At 41.0% G+C, this 19,477-nt stretch overlaps 2 protein-coding genes across 5 annotated transcripts in view; one reads left to right on the top strand and one right to left on the bottom strand.

Annotated features, from left to right (window-relative positions):
* MCPH1 (microcephalin 1) overlaps positions 1-19,477 on the top strand; it is a 225,515-nt gene that overhangs the window by 86,242 nt on the left and 119,796 nt on the right. For all 3 annotated transcript variants that reach the window (XM_081221064.1, XM_081221065.1, XM_081221066.1), the window contains one exon: positions 9,097-9,174. The gene's annotated coding sequence lies outside the window, so the exon portion shown is untranslated. The remainder of the gene's footprint in view (positions 1-9,096; positions 9,175-19,477) is intronic.
* Positions 10,979-19,477, bottom strand: part of ANGPT2 (angiopoietin 2) — a 55,708-nt gene continuing 47,209 nt past the window's right edge. For both annotated transcript variants that reach the window (XM_081221067.1, XM_081221068.1), the window contains exons 8-9: positions 15,471-15,601; positions 10,979-12,250 (exon numbers count right to left, since the gene is read on the bottom strand). In XM_081221067.1, the coding sequence (XP_081077193.1) occupies positions 12,090-12,250; positions 15,471-15,601 (292 nt within the window). In that variant the 3' untranslated portion in view covers positions 10,979-12,089. The remainder of the gene's footprint in view (positions 12,251-15,470; positions 15,602-19,477) is intronic.

Raw genomic sequence — 19,477 nt, 5'->3', positions numbered from 1 at the left:
CCGTGTAGTTCATGTGTTTCTCATTAAAATTCATGAAAATAAGATGACCTGATGCTCATTTAAGAAAAAAATCTTTATAACTCAAATTCACATAAAGAACAAAAAACAGAGATTGCTGTTAGTAGCCATAACATTTGGTTTATTGTCAGGGATGGTAATAATAATTTCTACTTTGTTTTCATACAACGAAGTGATGTTTCTGCTATTTATTTTAGTTATGTTGGAATGTGTTATATTTATTTCTTTGTTTTCATTTTGATAAGAAAAGTGGAGCTTGTGTTATTTATAAAGATGTTTGGACTTCACATTTAACTACACTGGTAAAATGCTGGGTCACCCTGCTCTCTACTTAGCAGTATGTAAAAAGTGGATAATCATGAGCAGTGAAGCTCTGAAATCCAAGAATAATCCATTTTCATTTTTGCAGTCTGAAAAGATGGGGTAAAATATAAGCGGAATAAATCTAACTTGAATGCCTGCATATGATATAGCCAAACTTGTTTGTAAGAAGGTACATATCAACATGTAGCTTCTTTTTCCTCTTACCATCTGGTATTTAGTCCCTGTAAGTTAATATCTCTTAAAAAGAGAGAAGAATTCTTAACTACTTATTTTTAGTACTTTATTGCTTATTTTTTCTGTCTTGGTTAAATACACTGTGTTAAGTTCTGGGTTTCCTTCTGTGCTCCCCCCAGCCCCTTTTCAGAGACAGCTGGAGCAGTGCTTTTTAAACCTTAATAACATGTGGATCACGTGGGGTTCTTACTGAAATGCAGATTCTGATTCAGTGGGTCTGGGTCTCAGGTTCTTCATCTGCTCCCAGCTCCCAGGTGCTGCTGGTCCCAGGACCATGTAGGGAGGGGCTGGCGCCCAGTGAGCGTGTCTGAGGGTGGAGATGGTGCTGCTTCCAGAAGGTGCTAGTCACGTAGAAAAGTTAAAGAGGTGGGGCCATCTTGTCAGGAGACTTACCTACGCTCAGCTTGTCAGTATAACAGTCCTTTGTGGAAACTGAGACTTGAACAGTTCTGATAAATTGCTCACGATCACAGCACTTGAACATGGTGGATTTGGGGTTTGAATTCAGCTTTCCTCCGTTCGTAGCCCACAGACTTTCTGGCATCTACTTCCAGAGATAGCCTAGGGGATCTTTTGATTTTTGCTGCCTTAAACTTTGATATACTCATTCTGTGACTGCACACCACCTTGGGTGTTTTTAAAAGATTAATGGCTAAGAAAGTGAATTTTGCTGCCAGCCTTGCCACTCCCCAGCTGTGTGACGAGGAAGGCAGTGAGAGTCCAGTGAGCCCTCCGTTGATATTGATTTACTAATATTAGTAGGCAGGACTTTTTGACACCCGTCACTAGTCTTCATTCAAATCATAACGCATGTGAACCTTGAAAGCACAATGCCAAGCAAAAGAAGCCAAAAGCTCACATACTGTGGGGTCTCTTTCCTGTGATGGATCTGGAAGAGGAAGATCCTCGGACAGAGGCTGATTAGTAGTTACCGGGGTGGACCGGAGAGCAGGTTGAGGAGTAATCACTTAATGGGTACGGGGTGTATTCCTGGGCTGATGCAATAGTTTCGAAATTAGAAGGAGGTAGTGGTTGCACAACATGGTGAATAAACTAAATGCCACTGAGCCGTACGCTTTAAAAGGGTTCCTTGTGTATTATGTGAATTTCACCTGAATTTTAAAAATCACGTGGAAAATTGCCTCACTGAGGGAGACTACTGACTAGGTTTGTATTTTTAAAATGACTTGATGGCATTATAGAAAGCATTTCTTGGTGTTCTGAGAAGTGTTGGAAATACTTATTTTGGAACAAACATCGTTACCTTGAAACTTTGCCAGTTCACGTTGGTCCTTCTGGGAGACTAGACCTCCTCTGCTTTCTGGCTCCACAGTGTTCAGGACTTAAGCACCCTATTATATGGTTATTAAAAGTTATACTATTGATAGCCCCAATTTTTTTGCCTGAAACTTAACCTAGAATCAACTTTATTGCCACAGCAATTTCATTAACTACACAGATATTTTTGTAATCTGTGATGATGTATAATGTTTTCATGTGACAGAAAGGTTAACTGACTTGCTTCTTGTCACAAAATTGTGAAGAGGTGGACATTGCTTTAACCCAGTGGCCTGGGTTCTGTGTTCTTAACCAGTACATTATACTGTCTGTTTGTGGAAGAAACACAAAGATTGCTATTCTCCCTCTAGAAAAAGTCGAAACAATGGACCTAGTAGAAAATTCTCTTAAAGTTTTGTTGTTTGAGAGAATCAATTACTCTCATAACTGAGGCAAAGAGTCTATGAGATCTGACAGGAAAAATATAATTTAATTTTTATAATTCTGTTGTTAGCTAAAAATAGCAAAAAAATTAGTGAGGACCATTTTTGCTACTCTTGGATAGGAAAGAAGGAATTTGCAAATGCTGAATATATGTTTCTATACCTCCACAGACTCTCACAACCAAGTTTTTTACCCCCGTTGGTGTGGGGAAGGGTGGAAGGGCAGAGGGTGATGAAGGCAAGACCAATCTCTTTTCAATGAGTAAAGGAGAAAATAACGTGTACTTTCGACCTGTTTGAAATTAACGGGATTCCCATTGGTTAAATCTGTGGCACAAGTTTCTAACCATCAGATTTGAATTTTAATCACCCACTTGGCATTTTATACAATATGAAGTCTTCTGTATGCAAAGAATATTGTTGACTTTTCCCACAAAGAAGCCCCCCCCCCATTTTTTTCTTTAGCTGCTATGTTCTCACTAGTATTCTTAGTACCAAAACTGCAGTTGAATTTAACAATTATATATGGTAGGTGGTATGGTCTGGAGACAGGTCCAAAAATAATGATTGGTTAGCCTGGCTATTTAGAAACTTGGAATAAACAATATTACAATTATGGTAAGACATTGTGAATGTTAATAAATGGTTTCAACACGATTAGTAATACTCTCAAGTAAGTTAAATCAGCTTCCTATTGAAGTTGTAATTATCAACACCAGCAGTGAATCATTCAGTTTTTCAAGTGCAACCTAAAATCCCTCTTACAGGTTGCTTTCTGCTCATCCTGATCTTCTCACATCACTTGTACATGGAAGTAACTGTTGTTTTCCCTCTCTTTAATTTTTTTTTTGAGAAACCAAAAGTTAAGGATACCTTGTTTAGTGTTTTTGCTTATTAAATGCTCTGTGAATAAATTAATTTTTAAGACAGCTGAAGAACGTTTCTTGGGAAATTTTCTCAAAATATTAAGAAGTGAAAGTGAATGTTAAAGAAAAAAATTAATTTGATTGATTCTGATCCAGAAAGTGGCATTTAGTTCTTCTGATCCTTCAGAATGTTCTAATTATTCTATGAGGAATAGAGAGTTGAAGAACCTAATAAAAGCTTGTGACAGTTAGCCAGCACCAGTACCAACTAACAATAGACCATTTTTTACTTAAACAAACAAACAAAAAAACCCTTGTGCTTTACATAGACACATTAATTTATAAACAAGAGCAATTTGGGTTTATGCTATTATAATAAACCAAATTAATCTGCCTCACAAAGTTGTCCAAGCAACTTTAATGCTCTCACTGTTCCTCTTCTGTGTTGTATTGGAAGTTCTAGCAAGTGCAATAAGGTAAGAAAAAAATATACACACAGATTGGGAAGGGAAGAAATAAAACTGTCTATTTACATAAGACATGATTGTCTACCTAGAAACTATCAACAAGTCTACAGAAAAGCTCCTACAGCTAGTAAGTTGAGTTAAGCAAGGTTACAGGATACAAGGTAAATATACAAAATTTGGTTGTATTTCTGTGTATTAGCAATGAACACCTGGAATTCTAATTTTTTAAAATGCCGTTTGTATTAGCAGCCCCAGAAGCTGAAATATTTAACTTTAGGTCTGACAGAATATTTGCAGGATTTGTATGCTGAAAACTACAAAATTCTTGAGAAAGAAATTTTAAAAGACCTATAACTAAAAGGAGAGAGATACTATGTTCATGAATTGGGTAACTCGGTATTTTTAAAAGCTGTCAGTTCTCCCCATTTTGAACTCTAGAATCGACTCAGTTCCAGTTACAAGCCCAGCAAGACGTTTTTGTAGATATTGACAACTGGTTCTAGGTGCAAAGCACTTTTTTTTTTTTTTTTTTTTGTGGTACGCGGGCCTCTCACTGCCGTGGCCTCTCCCATCGTGGAGCACAGGCTCCAGACGCGCAGGCTCAGCGGCCATGGCTCACGAACCCAACCGCTCCGCGGCATGTGGGATCCTCCCAGACCGGGGCACGAACCCGTGTCCCCTGCATCGGCAGGCGGACTCCCAACCACTGCGCCACCAGGGAAGCCCGCAAAGCACTTTTGAAAGAGAAGGTTGGAGACTCACACGATAGAGGAATCTAGGTGACCAGTAAATGAGAACTCTCTGTACTGTTGTGGCAACTCTTTCATAAGAGTAAAATTACCCAAAACAAAATGTTTTCAGAATCCAGTGTAATTTATGAGGCCTCTAATAGAAATGGCACTCCCTGCCCTGCTGTTTCCCAGCCCAGATTCTCACTCCTACAATATCCTTCTGATATTTTATTTACATATTTCTAAATAAAATGCTTTTTCTGCTTTTTTTTATCACTTTTAAATGTTACCTATAGGCTTCCTTCTATGGCAGATTAAAATATGACTGTATAGCTTTCACTGTGACATACCTGTCCCCTCCCCATCTACCCAGTATGGTTCTGATTTTTGTTTAACATGTTATATATGCATATAAAGACATACTTGTTCACATTTACATGCACACATGGATGACTATGTGAATGCTGTTTGAGCTGAGCCATATGGTGTACTATGATTCTATTCCATTTCTGGTCATTTTTGTTTGTTTTTCTTGACCTTATCATTGACAGTCATTTTCATTGCTTAGTTTTCTATGTTCCTATCACTAACTCACCACAAGAATTTCTAAACAGCATTGTAGTTTTCCTCCAAGACTGTCTACACGTTAGATAATCTTCCAGTCCCGTTTCTTTCTCTTGGAGACGCCACCCGTGAACCCCTTGGTCGTTCTGCTCCCTGTGAGACTGGTTCTCCCTAGGTCTACAGAGCCGCCGTTATCCTGGGACTTCCCATCACTGTGATCCCAGGAATCCCCTTTTTGTTTGGTCTGGTCTCTGTTTGCACGCTAGAGGCTTTTATCGAATGGTTAGAAAGTCATGTTTAATATTGAGGACTGAAAAGCTGATGGAAATTCTGTTTATCTGAGTGTATAGATCATCTGATATGATGGAGGTATTTGATAGAGGGAGGTCCACGTGTCAGTATCTGTAGGTCTTTTTTCCCTGGGGTGATTTGTTTCTCCAGAAAAGAAAGACCCTTGTCCTGCCATGGGATTCTGTGCTCATGTCTCGGGGTGAGGGCTGTGCTGGAGAAGTTTTCCCTGCTACTTCTCACCACTGCTCCCAGAAAAGCCCGTCTGACTTTACTTTTGTCTTATTCTAGAGGAGGGTGGGCAGGAGGGTGGAGGTAGGAGATTTCTCCATTTCACCCTGTTCTACACCGCATTTTCAGAGCTTTCTAGTACCCCCAATTTTCTGGCCTTTCTGGGAATCTGCAGAGGGAATTGGATGCTTCCTACTGACTCCCTCTCTAGACGTTTAAGCTCGAGGTTTCTTTGCTCTTCTAAGTCAGTTACCGTTTATCCATTTGCTTTGCAACTTTCAAAACATCATCAGCTTTTATCTGCACTGGGCTCTTTTCCCATTCCTCTTAGTTCCATCATTTTAGTTGAGTCTTGTGAGATGGTGAAAATAAGTTATGCTCACTTGGCTATGTTTACATAGTTGGCTTCATTTTCTTCTTTGTGTTTGATGCTATTCTTGACATGCATTTAATCTCAGAGCCCTTGTCTGGCTTGGGTTCACTCTAGTTACACTCCTCACCCTGTTCAAGGAAAATGATTAGGTGGATATAAAATGAGAGAAAACCATTTGCATTTTGCCTGGTATGAAAGCAGTTGCAAAGTCAGTCTTACATTATGGAAAGCCGTCTCATCATTAACTGTTAATCTAATAATAAGGCAAGAAAATGGGTCCTATTTAAATTCATCAACAAGGTCCAAGTTTTCTGAGTGATAATTTTACAATGCCAAAAATATCATATTCATTTGCAGTGGATGCTGAAATAACCCAGCCCTCATCTTAAGGGCTGTCCACATGGGATTTGATCCTCTGTATTCATGCAGCCCCATTCCTTGCTTTATATAGCTTCTCAATTGTTTTCATTCTATCACGTATATTATGATAAATATCTCAGGTTAACCTTTTATTTTTAACTACACTTGCAGCCCTAACTGCCATCTTGCAGAGTAGACTTTCCCTATTTTGAACACTCTAGTAAGGTAAGGATAAGTCTAGCTAATGAAAGAACTAAAGCAAAAAAATTTACACTCTATTTCTGATTTGATGATTTCATTACAATCAAGTTAGTGTTTTTTGCTATCTCTGTACAATACTCATTCCTGGGATGCCTACATAAATTAACTTTATTAATTTACTTACCAAAATGCTCCTGTAGATGCCTTACGGTTTTATATTTATAACATTTAGAAGTGGACAAATTCAGAGAACATACATTTTCTCCAAGAGATTGTTTAAATTCAGTTGATATTTTAATGTGGCTTACATTTGAACTCAAATGCCACCGCCATTTTTAAGACTGGTTCCCTGGATTCTCTCACTACTACGTTGTGTTTCTCACTGTACTAGTCTTCCACATGCCTCATGTCTTGAAGTGAACCTGATTTTGAAACTTTCCACAGTTTACTTCCTGGGCTAATCACATGAGTTCGTAGGGAACTAGTGTGTCTTCTGTAAATGATAACATACATCGACTGATAAGAGTAAGGTAAACACTGTTACTTCAATGGGTTATTTTAACCACTCATTAACCATGTTTGCTGTGTGTACAAAAAGATTTCAGTGTAGAGTTACCAATTTTCTAATATCTTCTTTCATTGGACTTATTAAGGTAAGTTTTTTTTTTTTTTGTAATGTTTGTTAGGCAGTAAAAATCAGGGGGAAACAAAAAGGGACTTCAATGACAAAATGCTGTCTACACACAAATCTATTGAAGATTGAACAGGGTCCCTGAGAACCCAACTCATTGCTTTCCATCTCTCTATATCATCTTGGGCCCAGTGCCCATGGAGCTGTTTGTCTTGTCTTTCTTGGCTTTTCTTCTGATTCTCCTGCCCAACAGTTGTGCTTGCACTGATGTCCTCAGCACACAGGGGTAGGACAGGGTATATTATCATACCTTCCCTACGATATGCAGCCAGCCAACCCTATTTTCTTACCACTTCTTCCAAAGCTCCCTCTACTGCAGCCAAAAAAAAGAGAAGCTACTTTAATCCTGGCTTGCCCCATGGTATTCTCTCTCTGCCAGAATACCCTCTCCCCTTCCCACTGTCTCTCTCTTTGCCTGATGAGCTTTTACTCAGTTTAAATGTCGGCCCCTCTGTGGACCCTTTCTTGGTTTTCCTAGCCCGAGTTAGTTTGCTTCCTACCACAGGTTTGCACAGCCCTGCTTTGGAGGAACCAGCATTTGGTTGCTGCCATGCCTCCTGCAAGAGGGTAAACCCTTCTAGGTTTGGGTTTGGGTTTCCAGGACCCAGCTTGGACTCTTATTCATGGTAGGCTCTCAATAAGTTGTTCACAGATGAATGGATAGTGAGCAGAAAGAAATAGTTGTTGAATAAGTAAATGCATCTATTAAAAGTAAGATCCGAGCCACTGCTGAGAATGATCATTCAGATTTTGTATTCCGTTCTTGTCTTTATTCCATTACCATGCTCACTTTTTCTTAGAAACAAAACATTGCTGTCTCATGTCGGATAAGTATTAGGTTTAATATATAAAAAAGGAAATATTTCAGACTGATAGCCCATAGATGGTTCTGAACTTTAGGAACTACCAAAAAGGAAGACTTAGACCTCATTCCTGGTAATACAGCAAAAAAACCCCTTGAGTTTTTTTGTTTGTTTGTTTGTTTTTGCGGTACGCAGGCCTCTCACTGTTGTGGCCTCTCCCATTGCGGAGCACAGGCTCCGGATGCGCAGGCTCAGTGGCCATAGCTCACGGGCCTAGCCACTCCGGGGCATGTGGGATCTTCCCGGACCGGGGCACGAACCTGTGTCCCCTGCATCGGCAGGCGGACTCTCAACCACTGCACCACCAAGGAAGCCCAACCCCTTGAGTTTTACATAGCAACTCTAGGGGCAAAAAAAAAAAAAAAAAAGGATTTACTGAATGTAGGAAAGAAGGAAATTGCAGATAAAAAGATCAGTGTGAGTTATGTAATTCAGCTTGATTATTTTAGTTGTAAAATTCTACTGGTACATAGAAACATACAGCTCTTCAAGGAGTTTGGTCATAGAGTAGAGATGAGCACAGAATCTCAAATGTTGAATTAAAAATGAAAACATTGTTTTGATTATTTAAAAATGTGTGGGTTCTAACGATGATGATGAAAGCTTGTTTATGAGACATTTTACTCTTCCAAAGTGTGAGAAGGCTTTCCAAACATGTATGTGGAGCACTTCTCCTAAAAACATTAGCTAATGATAGAAATAAAGTTACACACCAAAAGGTTTGCTTTTTGAATTTAGGCTTATGATCTATCTTCTCCTAATACATGGGTTTTTTTTTAATTAATAAAATTCTGTATTATTTACTAAGGATTGTCTATAATGACTCCTTAAATTGGAAACTGGAATTTAGGAAGACGTAGTATTTCATATGTTTAGAAACGGGGTGGTTATCCTCACTAGGGTAATAACCCAGACTTCTAGCCATCAGGAGACTTTTTTCTTAACCAAGCGTTTATTAATATTTGTAACATTTTTGCAACCTGAAGATTCTGATGGCACTTTGGTGTTCAAGACACGTGTGCTTCGGATCAATGTAGTATGTAGTTACTGCTAGGGTTTTTTTGTTTGTTTATTTTGGTTTTGATGTATCTTCAAACTGGTTTATTGTCCACTAAAAGCCTAATAAGTCTATAAAAAATGTTCTGCTTCTTCTGTCACTTATAGGTACTGTGGTCTTTGGAAATGGGTCATTGGATTTCCGAGGAACCGTTTGAAGAGTCAAACTACTTCCCTGCAGCTACTGTAAGTCACATATTATTTTATGGTGGTAAATACAATTTGGTATTTTCAGGAAGTCATTATTAGCATAGATATACACTCAAGTTTTTTTAATTAAATCAAGAGCAATTATGCCTATAACTAAAAAGACATATTTGCAGAACTTAACACATTTCGTCCATTTGTGAGAATAAATGTGAGAATGTGAGAACATTCCTCAAAAAGTTGTGAGAAATGTAATCTCAAAAAATTTAATTATAAAAGTCCTCAGGATTGAGAAAAACAAAAATGAAGAAAGACTAGATTCTTGAAAAGATACTATTATATATTGCTTACTGCCTTAAAAAATGATGCTGTTACTGTTAACAGAGATAGAAGTGATAGGTATAAAAACTGTGGCCTGCTAGCATTGTGACGTGGTCTTTCTGTTTTGATGTTTTTCCTGAAACTCAGCTTCAGCTTTACTGATTTTCAGGTATTTCAAATGCTTAATGGGAAAATTCCAGGTTCTAACTTTTTTAAAGATTAATAAGTAGGTAATTTCAGGTTTCGTTGGAAGCAAGATTGTGCAGAAGTTGGCTTTTGTTTTCAAATGTTAACTGGTTTGTGACCTTTTATCCTTTCAAAAGATTAATACCTGAAAGGTAAATGATGATGTGTAATCTGTGAGTGGTCTCCATGTTTTTTAATTGTTTGAGTATGCCATATGACTATCACATAGTGAGAAGTTGAACTCTGCCCTCCAGTCGCTGTGGTTATCTAGTTGTTGGGTTGTTTTTGTTTTCATTTTTGAGATTGCTGTTTTGATTTGCTCTGGACTTTATAAATGTTTTCTTAAGGAGAGAAAAAATTCCTCTCAGCAAGACTCTTTGTTTGAAATACCAGGTAAGGAGTTGAAGTGTAAAGTAAAAACGCAAATTCTCCCCCACTCGCTGTCATGAGAGAGTATACGTAACTCTGAATAACATAGTGAGGTTTGTCTTTGAAACTCACCTTATCTGCCTACATGGACAAGTGAATATAAATTGTGTTGTTGCCAATTTTTCCCGTATTATCATTTCCCCACCTCGGTGTCTGTCCTGTGGTCATTGAGATGTCATGGAAATTTATTGTTTCTTTTGAGGCAGTGATATTTTCTTATTATCAGATGTTTTTTAGCTTGATACAAAGCTGTGTATAAATTCAACCTCTGTTAACCTTATGACGCCTTCTTACATGTAATAAGAGGAGCTGTTCTGGGATGGGAGGTTATGTTCCCATTAATATATTTGTTGGGAAAGTGCAGCATGGTGGAAAAGCAGAGGGCCTGACTTGTCCAGAGTCCATAAGTTGACTCAGCAACACCTGAGTGTCATAAAACTAAGCTGGGGAGAGGCGGGTGTGGGGATAAAATAAATTAGCTAAGAAAAATGGAATAAAGAAAAAAAATAGTGGTAGAACAGTATAAGGTGAAGACAGACAGGTAAATGCTGGCTGCAAATTTGGCTCTAAGCTTCCTAGTAGCTGATTCAAAAGCGAATATATGAGAAATTGCTTCCAAATTATGAAGCATTACTCAAATGTTCATTAGTATTAATTGTATGATGAAAACTTCAAATGGAGTTAAAACTCTAGGAGTTTAAGGTTTCACAGTCCTGAGCTTAAATCTGTGCTCTCAAAATTTTTCTGTAAACATTTGAATATGCTATAAATATCAGATTTTGGTTTTGCGCCCCAGAACACTTTTTTTTTTTTTAATTTGCTTGTGGTTTAAGTCTAGTAAGATTTAAGTTAATGTTACTAACGCAAATTATTTTTTCCCCTAAATAACTTCCAGGGTGAATCCAGCTTGGGAAGTATAGCTTTGTAAGTGTTTTAAATGGAAGGGTTTTCTCAACCACAAAGGACATTGTAGCCTACTTCCCTAAAATACATCTTAGTAGAAGAGAAAAAAGACTTTTGTATTAGAATAGTGAGTAAAAGATAGGAAAGCCTCTTTGTCATGAAATTAAATGTATAATTTTCTTCATCATTAAAAATCAAGATTTTCCTCGTCACAAGGCACAATCATTTGTTTCAGAATCATATTACAGTGTTGTAAATATCATAAAAGTTAAATGTGGTCATCTCACCTAATAAGTTATATTTAATTACTAAAAATCCCTTCATATTTAACAGCGAGGCTGAAAAAATAGTACAATCTTCATATATACTAAAAGAACACGTTTCTATTAATAACTTCAGAGATCCTGAAAGTTTTCACCATAGAAACTTGAAATATATATATTTGAGCATTAACTTAAAACTGACCTATCAATACCTATGCAAATATGCTGTTCTCAAAATGAAAATTTAAAGCACCTAAGAGGAGGAGTAAAAATGAGTTAACTATGTTTTTCCTTCTCCAAATATTAAACCGCTAATAACCACTTCTCATAAAAATCCCTGAATATATAGTATATTTTTATGGCTTGGAGAATTTTTCCTTCCTTTTAATTATGATAGTGGTGCTGAATTCAGGACATATGGATATTTACACAATCTATAAACAGTGCTCAGAAGAATGCAGTTCCAAGGTTATCTCTACTATATGGCATAAGTGTTCTGTTTTCCAGTTATTTACTGATCGACTCGCACATAACATTCTTGGTTGTGACAACAGAGCCTGTAAATTGTCAGTCTCATTCGCAAGCTTAGATTTATCTTCCCGTGGGCTTTCTACCAGGTCACCATGCCAGGCTGTGGCTCGTTGGGGGTTGTGCTTCGGTTCGTTGAGTGATGCGGGTTTAAGGGGTGACGTTGACGGGGTTCTAACTGGGAGCTCGCGGGTCCCCTCGGTCTGGAGTGCGGGCAGTCTGTCCGAGCTGGATAGGGAGGCAGCATGCAGCTGTGTCTTTCAGAGCTTTGGGATTAAGTCTTTGAAAACTGGAAGACACTGTTCCTCAGGTGTGCGCAGGCATTTAGAAATCTGCTGGGCGGATCATCATGGTCGTGGCCTTGAGCGAGTAGCCGGACCCTTTCCAGTAGTACCACTTAATACCATTGAACTTATTTGTGTTCTGCCTCTGTGGGTAGTACATTCCGTTCAGGTTGGAAGGACCACAGGCATCAAACCACCAGCCTGTGAAAGTGAAACACAGAAGGAATTAGGAGCCAGGTGGCCCTCTCTCACCGCAGAGTTACAAATACTGGCTAATCCGCGAGTCACATTCTGCTCATTTTAAGCAGGTGTGTGCGGGCCTTCTTAAGAGTGGAGGGTGCCGCCCTGGCAGGTGGCAGTGTGGTTTTCCACCTCTACACTGGCGGAACCGTAGCCCCTGAGGCACATGTTTTTACGCGCTTTCTTACTCCTCTTCCCCTGTGCTGTGGGGAAGGGCCAGTCACCCACAGACATGACTAGGAGACCCACAGGACAGTTGACAGTGTGGAAAGTCAGAGCCTGAAGAATCGATGGGTGGCTCTCCTCGGCCCAGGATCACCTTCCATCCAGTGCCAGCAACACGGTGGACCAGGCTGCTTCAGGCTCCCCTCCGCCTAACAAAGAAAGTCTTTTTGGGACTTTTCTGGTGGAGCAGTGGTTAAGAACCCCCCCTGCCAATGCAGGGGACACGGGTTCGAGCCCTGGTCTGGGAAGATCCCAGATGCTGCAGAGCAGCTAAGCCCGTGCGCCACAACTACTGAGCCTGCTCTCTAGGGCCCGCGAGCCACAACTGCTGAGCCCGTGTGCCACAACTACTGAGCCTGTGCTCTAGAGCCCACGAGCCACAACTACTGGAGCCCACGTGCCTAGAGCCTGTGCTCTGCAACAAGAGAAGCCACCGCAGTGAGAAGCCCGCGCACCGCAACTAGAGAAAGCCCGTGCGCAGCAACGAAGACCCAACACAACCAAAAATCAATCAATCAATAAATTTATTTTAAAAAAAAAGTCTTTTTGTTTCAAACGTAACCCCAAATTTTAAGTACTCAATGGAGCTAGATAAAAAGGAAGCCTTTAAGTCCCAGAGACAGAAAGGAAATTTAAAGCTCTAGTGGTGTGTGCACTAAGGTAAAGTGGGGGACCTGGGAGGCCGCTGCATGGCACAGCGGCGGGTCAGTGGGCATCCACACCTACACCTGAAGGACTAGGCTTAGGCTTTTAATACCCTTACCTAGAGGCCCTGGGTTTGGGAGGGGAAGGAATGACCTCAGTCTACAAGCATTAATCCAGGTAAATCTTTGAAAGATTGTGTTGGAAGGACACATACAGTATGATGCCATTTATATAAAATTTTAAAATACAGAAAAAAATAACTATTATCGATCTCTCCATACCTAGTAAAAGAAATAAGTAATGTGAACGTTACAGGTATTGGTAGGGCATGTTTTATTTCTTTAAAAAGTATTCTGATGCAATTATTATATTATTTATACACTGGACTGTGATCACCAGTTATTACATCCAAGTGCCTAAATTTTTTCCTGATAGTAACAGCTCCATGACTTGAGTTGATTCAGATTAATGTTGATTTGATAAGACATCTGTGTGTGTGACTCAGAAACCTTCAAAATGTTCAAGAATATTGCAGATTTATAGATCTGTCCATTCCGGAGCCTGTTGTCTGACTCAACTATAGAATTTACTGTCTATGCAGAAACCTAGCTGGTCGTTCGGCCGGTTTATCTGTGGTCCAGACCACGGCTGGGAATCTGACCTCTACCGTCAGGACCGCTCTGCCGTCTCTCTTGGGCTGCGTTTCTTCTCCCCGATCTCCTTTCCACTTCCACTCTCAGCCCTAAATCTTGATCTGAGTAAGTAAATATGTTGTTTCCTTGGTTATTAATGCACTGATACTCTCTTGAGTAGCTCTTGACATTCGGGTGGTCTGAAAACCGCCACCCTCTGCGTGGACAGCTGGGCTCAGTGTGGGAATGACAGACAGGAAGCAGGATTCGGCGTGCTCCCTCCCCTCACCCCCCTCCCCTGGTTGGCTTCCAAAAGGATTACTGTGGTGGGATGGGAGAGACAGGCAGCTTTTACACAATCAGCATAATAGCTTTCTCTGGTTGAAATAATTACTGAAGTAAGTATGGCTAATAGGGAAGACCTAAGTTACCAACGTATGTTTATACATGAAATATATTCTCTAAGGAACCATAGGACTGATTTTCTTAATGGAGCCTAATTCTCTCAGTATCGTTTTAAAGACTTGAAAATTACTGGGTTTCAAATTATTTTTGTAAATAAATCCTTCCTTTTGTCCGTAAATGATTCTTAACTGCAGTACAAACACACGACAAGTTTAGACCCTTTACTTGTTTATGCAGTACCTCATATTTATAAGATATATTGACTGCAGCTCTTCCCTCTGGTTTTCCTGGGTGAGTAATGAATGAACTTTTGGTGATACAATTCATGGTCTCTACAAATTAAACCCTGCCCATTTCCTGTTTGCCTCTGCATTCAGTCTGCATGTTGGAAGAATTTTTGTTGCCGATTTCAACCTTTCACTGTTTTTAAGAACTAACTCCACAGCATTTGCCCGACTTTTTCCTGGTCTCAATCACAATGAACTGGTTTTGGTTATTCCACGTTTAAACTTTTAGGAATCGGAAGAATACGTTTTCTAACAGTTGGTTCCTGTCACTGAACTCTGAAATGTTTCTGAAAACTCATCTGGCCATGAAGTGACTGTTATATCACATTTGCTTATGGGTATGGTTTCTTTTTGTTTGTTTGTTTTTTGTTTCTAAGAGATCTAACGTGAAAGGTAGAAGGCAAGAAGAGTCTGAAGATAAAGGCCTTAAACTGGACAATCATTCATTTTAATTTGATGCACAGAAAAGGAGCTTGGTTAATTACTTTCTGTGCATTATTAGTATTTGCTATATATCAAGAAATACTTAAAAAAAAAAGACAACTGAAAAATCCTTGTTTGAACAATAAATTATTAATTGGAAACATTTCTATACTGATGAATCTATATCACTGTTTCGGTAGCCATTTTTAATTTTTAACCTTTTTAATAAAGCAAAATGGAACTAAACCATCGTGCCAACATCTGACACTCAGCACAAACTCCAGAGAGCTTGCTGAGTATCACACGGCCCGTCTCCTTGCCAGGGGTAGGTCCTGAGGAGACACAGTTGGCCTGCTGACAATTCTAGCTCAATATCACATTCGTGTGTAAAACTCAACAGTCTGAAAAAGCGAAAAACAAATCTCCCTGTATTGAGCAAGTAAGTCTATTTATGAAATTTGGACATTGTCACCAATCACAGGTTGAAGTCCAAAGAGCCAACCTTTCCCTCTATGAAATCCTTCTTTTGCCAGTACAAATAGGAAGAGAGAAACGTCATCCCACCTCCTGTGAGCATTTGTGAACATTTGCAAATACATTTGTCGTTGTCTGCGTCCTTGGTGCTAAAATCATTTCCTGGTTGGCTTATGCTGCTTATTTTGCCGGCTGTCCCTGTGAGTCCTTTAAGGTGAATCCTGTAAGCATGCAAAGAAAAAAAAAAAAGGCAAAACATAATTGGCTTGGGTGGTTGATTTATCATGGTGGAAAGTTTTTTACAATGAAGAATTTCATTCTACAGAAACACGTGCTATGCTGGTTAGTGCACTAGCGCTTACTCCGGACAAAATGTTTTTGCGCTGGTATAAACAGGAACCAACTTATCATCAAATCCTTAGGCAAAGAGGAATGTTTTCATGAAGCCTTCAACGCATATCACTTGCACAAGCATCAGCGGGGACTTTGGGGCCCTGTAATTTATTTTCCTGCTGTTTTCAGGTAAACAGAAGAGGGGGAAATACATCGTGATGGGATCCTCTTTCCAAGTCTCCAGGCATCATCCATATATTGTAGAAATTAGAATCCAGGGTGACTGGTGGGTGTGGGGAGGACAGCAGACAGCAAGGGGTGACCACTGAATGTGGAGCAGAAATCTAGAGAACTGTGTGGAAAAACAAATCCTTGTGGCTGCTTTGCCTTGTTTCTGAATAGTATTATAATAAACCTGCCAGACATTGAGAAAGAATAAGCGTACTATTAAGTTAGACCCTAGATAATAGCCCAGGCTTTTAGAAGATTGCAGAAATCTGGCTCGCCCCAGCACTGTGCCTGCCAAGGAGGAGGGGAGAAAGCAGGGGCAGGTCTGTGAGCCTGACTCCAGGAAAGCCCCAGGCAGACAGGCTCCGGAGCTCAGAGCAGGGTCCAGGGGACGCGGGTGCCTGTGTCGAACTCCATGTCACAGTGTGGCACTTGGAGCATGGACACCTGGGGCCTGAGGTCTCCCCATCCCAGGGACCCTCCTGCTGTGCTCTAAGCGCCGCCGACGCCGCTCATCTTGGTAACACCTGCTCACATTCGCTAACAGCTATCTGGGAGGGAATAGGATTTCCTGGAATTCATGTTGGAGCAGAAGGTGGAGCTGAGAGGAAAGGTTCTCCAGGGGCGTGTCTCTAACCCGCCTGTGCCACTCACTGTCCCGGGCCGTGCATGGAATGCCCAGACCAGCCCCGAGAGGCAGGCGCCACCCCCCTCTTCCACGTAAGATCGCTGAGTTCGGTTCGGAGGTGGGAGCTCGTCCACAGCCACACGCTGTAAGTGGTGGAGCTGGGACTGGCAGCAGCTGGGACTGCACCTCTGTTAGGGCTCCACGCTGGTGCACCCCTTCGCAGGGGCGCTTGGTTATCGAGGAGGCAGTTGTGAAAAGGGGGGCACAGGGGCATATCCAGTGAGTTCCATAAAGCGCTGGTCCCGAGTAACATTTGTGTTGGTAACTCAGAGTTTTGTTTATAGGACTGCAGCTCTGGAAGCCTCATCACAGGCATTGACCGAATTTCTGAATTTCAGGGTTATCCTCGTGCTTCAGAAATGACCCTGGGCCCTAGCACAGCCCCTGCATACCTGCTGCAAGGCCTTCCTGTAACTTCTGCTCACTGTTGGGATTTTGAAACACTTTAATTTCTGTCCAGGCCCTTCTCACTAATCGTAGGTAGGACTGAGATGAACTACTCTGCGTGCGTTTCCTCCTTTGAACTCTCCTGTCTCCTTTGAACAATCTCAGTTCTAGTGGAACGTGTTAAATTTCCCCAAAGCAAAAGAAGGGAGAATACTATGTTTTATGAGTCTCTATGAGAAAAGTTGTATCTTTTTAGATCCTTCTGCCGTGTGGCCCATTGTTTTATTTTATTTTTATTTTGTGGCTGCGTTGGGTCTTCGTTGCTGCGCGTGGGCTTTCTCTAGTTGCGTTGAGCGGGGGCTACTCTTGGTTGCAGTGCGTGGGCTTCTCATTGCGGTGGCTTTTCTTGTTGTGGAGCACAGGCTTTAGGCACGCAGGCTTTGGTAGTTGCAGCATGCAGACTCAGTAATTGTGGCATGTGGGCTCAGTAGTTGTGGCTCGTGGGCTCTAGAGCACAGTCTCAGTAGTTGTGGCACGCAGGCTCTAGGGAGCGCGGGTTTCAGTAGTTGTGGCTCATGGGCTCTAGAGTGCAGTCTCAGTAGTTGTGGGGCACGGGCTTAGTCGCTCTGCGGCATGTGGGATCTTCCCAGACCAGGGATCGAATCCGTGTCCCCTGCACTGTCAGGCGGATTCTTAACCACTGTGCCACCAGGGGAGTCTGGCCCATTGTTTTAAAGTTGCCTTCTTGTAAAATTTGATTATTAAGAATAGCCACGTTCTTGGGCTTCCCTGGTGGCGCAGTGGTTGAGAGTCCGCCTGCCGATGCAGGGCACACGGGTTCGTGCCCTGGTCCGGGAAGATCCCACATGCCGCGGAGCGGCTGGGCCCGTGAGCCATGGCCACTGAGCCTGCGGATCCGGAGCCTGTGCTCCGCAACGGGAGAGACCACAGCAGTGAGAGGTCCGCGTACCGCGGAAAAAAAAAAAAAAAGAATAGCCACGTTCTTGAAATTACTTTAAATTGGTACCCATTGCTTTTATATCACAGTGGAGTGAAAGGAGAGGTAGTGCTAACATTTAATAATTAAATCTCAGTGTTTGTATAGAATTGCAAGAATGTTTGTGAAAAGTGACCAATTCTTAAGGTTTAATATACAAATAGTTTTTAGTTTTAGTAAAAATAATCATACTCTATTGATGCATTTATCCCTTCTTATAACGTGTATTTTTTCAGTTTTCCTACATTTAGAAAAAAATTCCTTTAGTGGAAAACAACTTAGCTGCTACATACAACTGGCATTCTGAAACATCTGTAGTTATTGTTTTAGTCACATCCTAGTTTTCTTATCACATTGACATGTTTTATTAGGATAATAATTTTTTCAGTGTAGTATCTGTTTTATACTGCCAAGTAAATTAAACTGAGCTTTAAACAACTGTGTGGTTTTTAAAATGGCATATCCAAAAACTGATTGCATTTCTAAAGGAAATATCTGTTAAGAACCATCGCAGTTTAAAATATTTTTATAATGTCAGCATACAAGGGTAATGACCCATATTGTAAAATCTTCTTATATAAACAGTCTAATCCTTAATTTGTGTGTGTGTGTGTGTGTGTGTGTGTGTGTGTAATTCCTGTGTTGTAGATTCCTAACTGTTGCCAGTTGAAAAAATATTTAGCTTGGAGGTCAAACAATGACCAACCACTCATGTCTAAAAATTCATTGAAGTTTTGATCTGTGGAGTCAACTTTGGGCTGCAGTGAGGCCCCAACACCTATCTCTTCTTTCATCTGAGTCCCTGTCCACCCTGGACAGCCGGCTCTTTCTGTAATGAGAGCTGATGGGCTGTTTCACCGACTTCTTAAAAGTCGTGTCGAAGCTTGTCGTACATTATCTGTTTTCAAAACATGCTTCTGAATTTTGGCCCACTGTTTATAAAGCAGGACACTAGACATTGTGCAGTTCTCAGGTGGCTGTCAGCAAGCTGGCTTTTAGCCCGTTTTTTCATGCTGTCCATTGCGAGCCTCCTCAAGGAAGCCAGCTCAAGGATTTCGAAATCGTGGGTTTTTCCCAAACTACTCAGATCTTGGAATTTCTTTTGAGCAGAGGGTCTGAGCCGGGCATCACTGGGATTTAGACGGGACGGCAGGCCAGTTGATGCTTGTCTCCTGTGACGTTCCAATGGAACTTCGCTTGTTTATTTCTGACTTCAGAGTTGGTGTTTCACAACGTGTGCTCCGTGATCACCAAAACCCCCAAACACCACCCGTCCGAGCTCTCTAGACACCCTCAGGGTGTGTTGGTGCCTGAACCCTTGTGTTGTGCCTTCTCAGACCAATTCCCATGTGGCCACCAGGCACCCCATCGCCCTGCTCTGTGCCGCTGTCGACACACATTTCTGAGCCCCTTTCCCTGTAAAGCACAGATGCACGTGCCTACTGCCCTTGCCTGGCACAGCAG

Source organism: Mesoplodon bidens (genome assembly GCF_964165515.1).
Source record: "Mesoplodon bidens genome assembly, chromosome: 20".
NCBI lineage: Eukaryota > Metazoa > Chordata > Mammalia > Artiodactyla > Ziphiidae > Mesoplodon > Mesoplodon bidens.
This window is presented reverse-complemented; position numbering and strand designations above follow the sequence as displayed.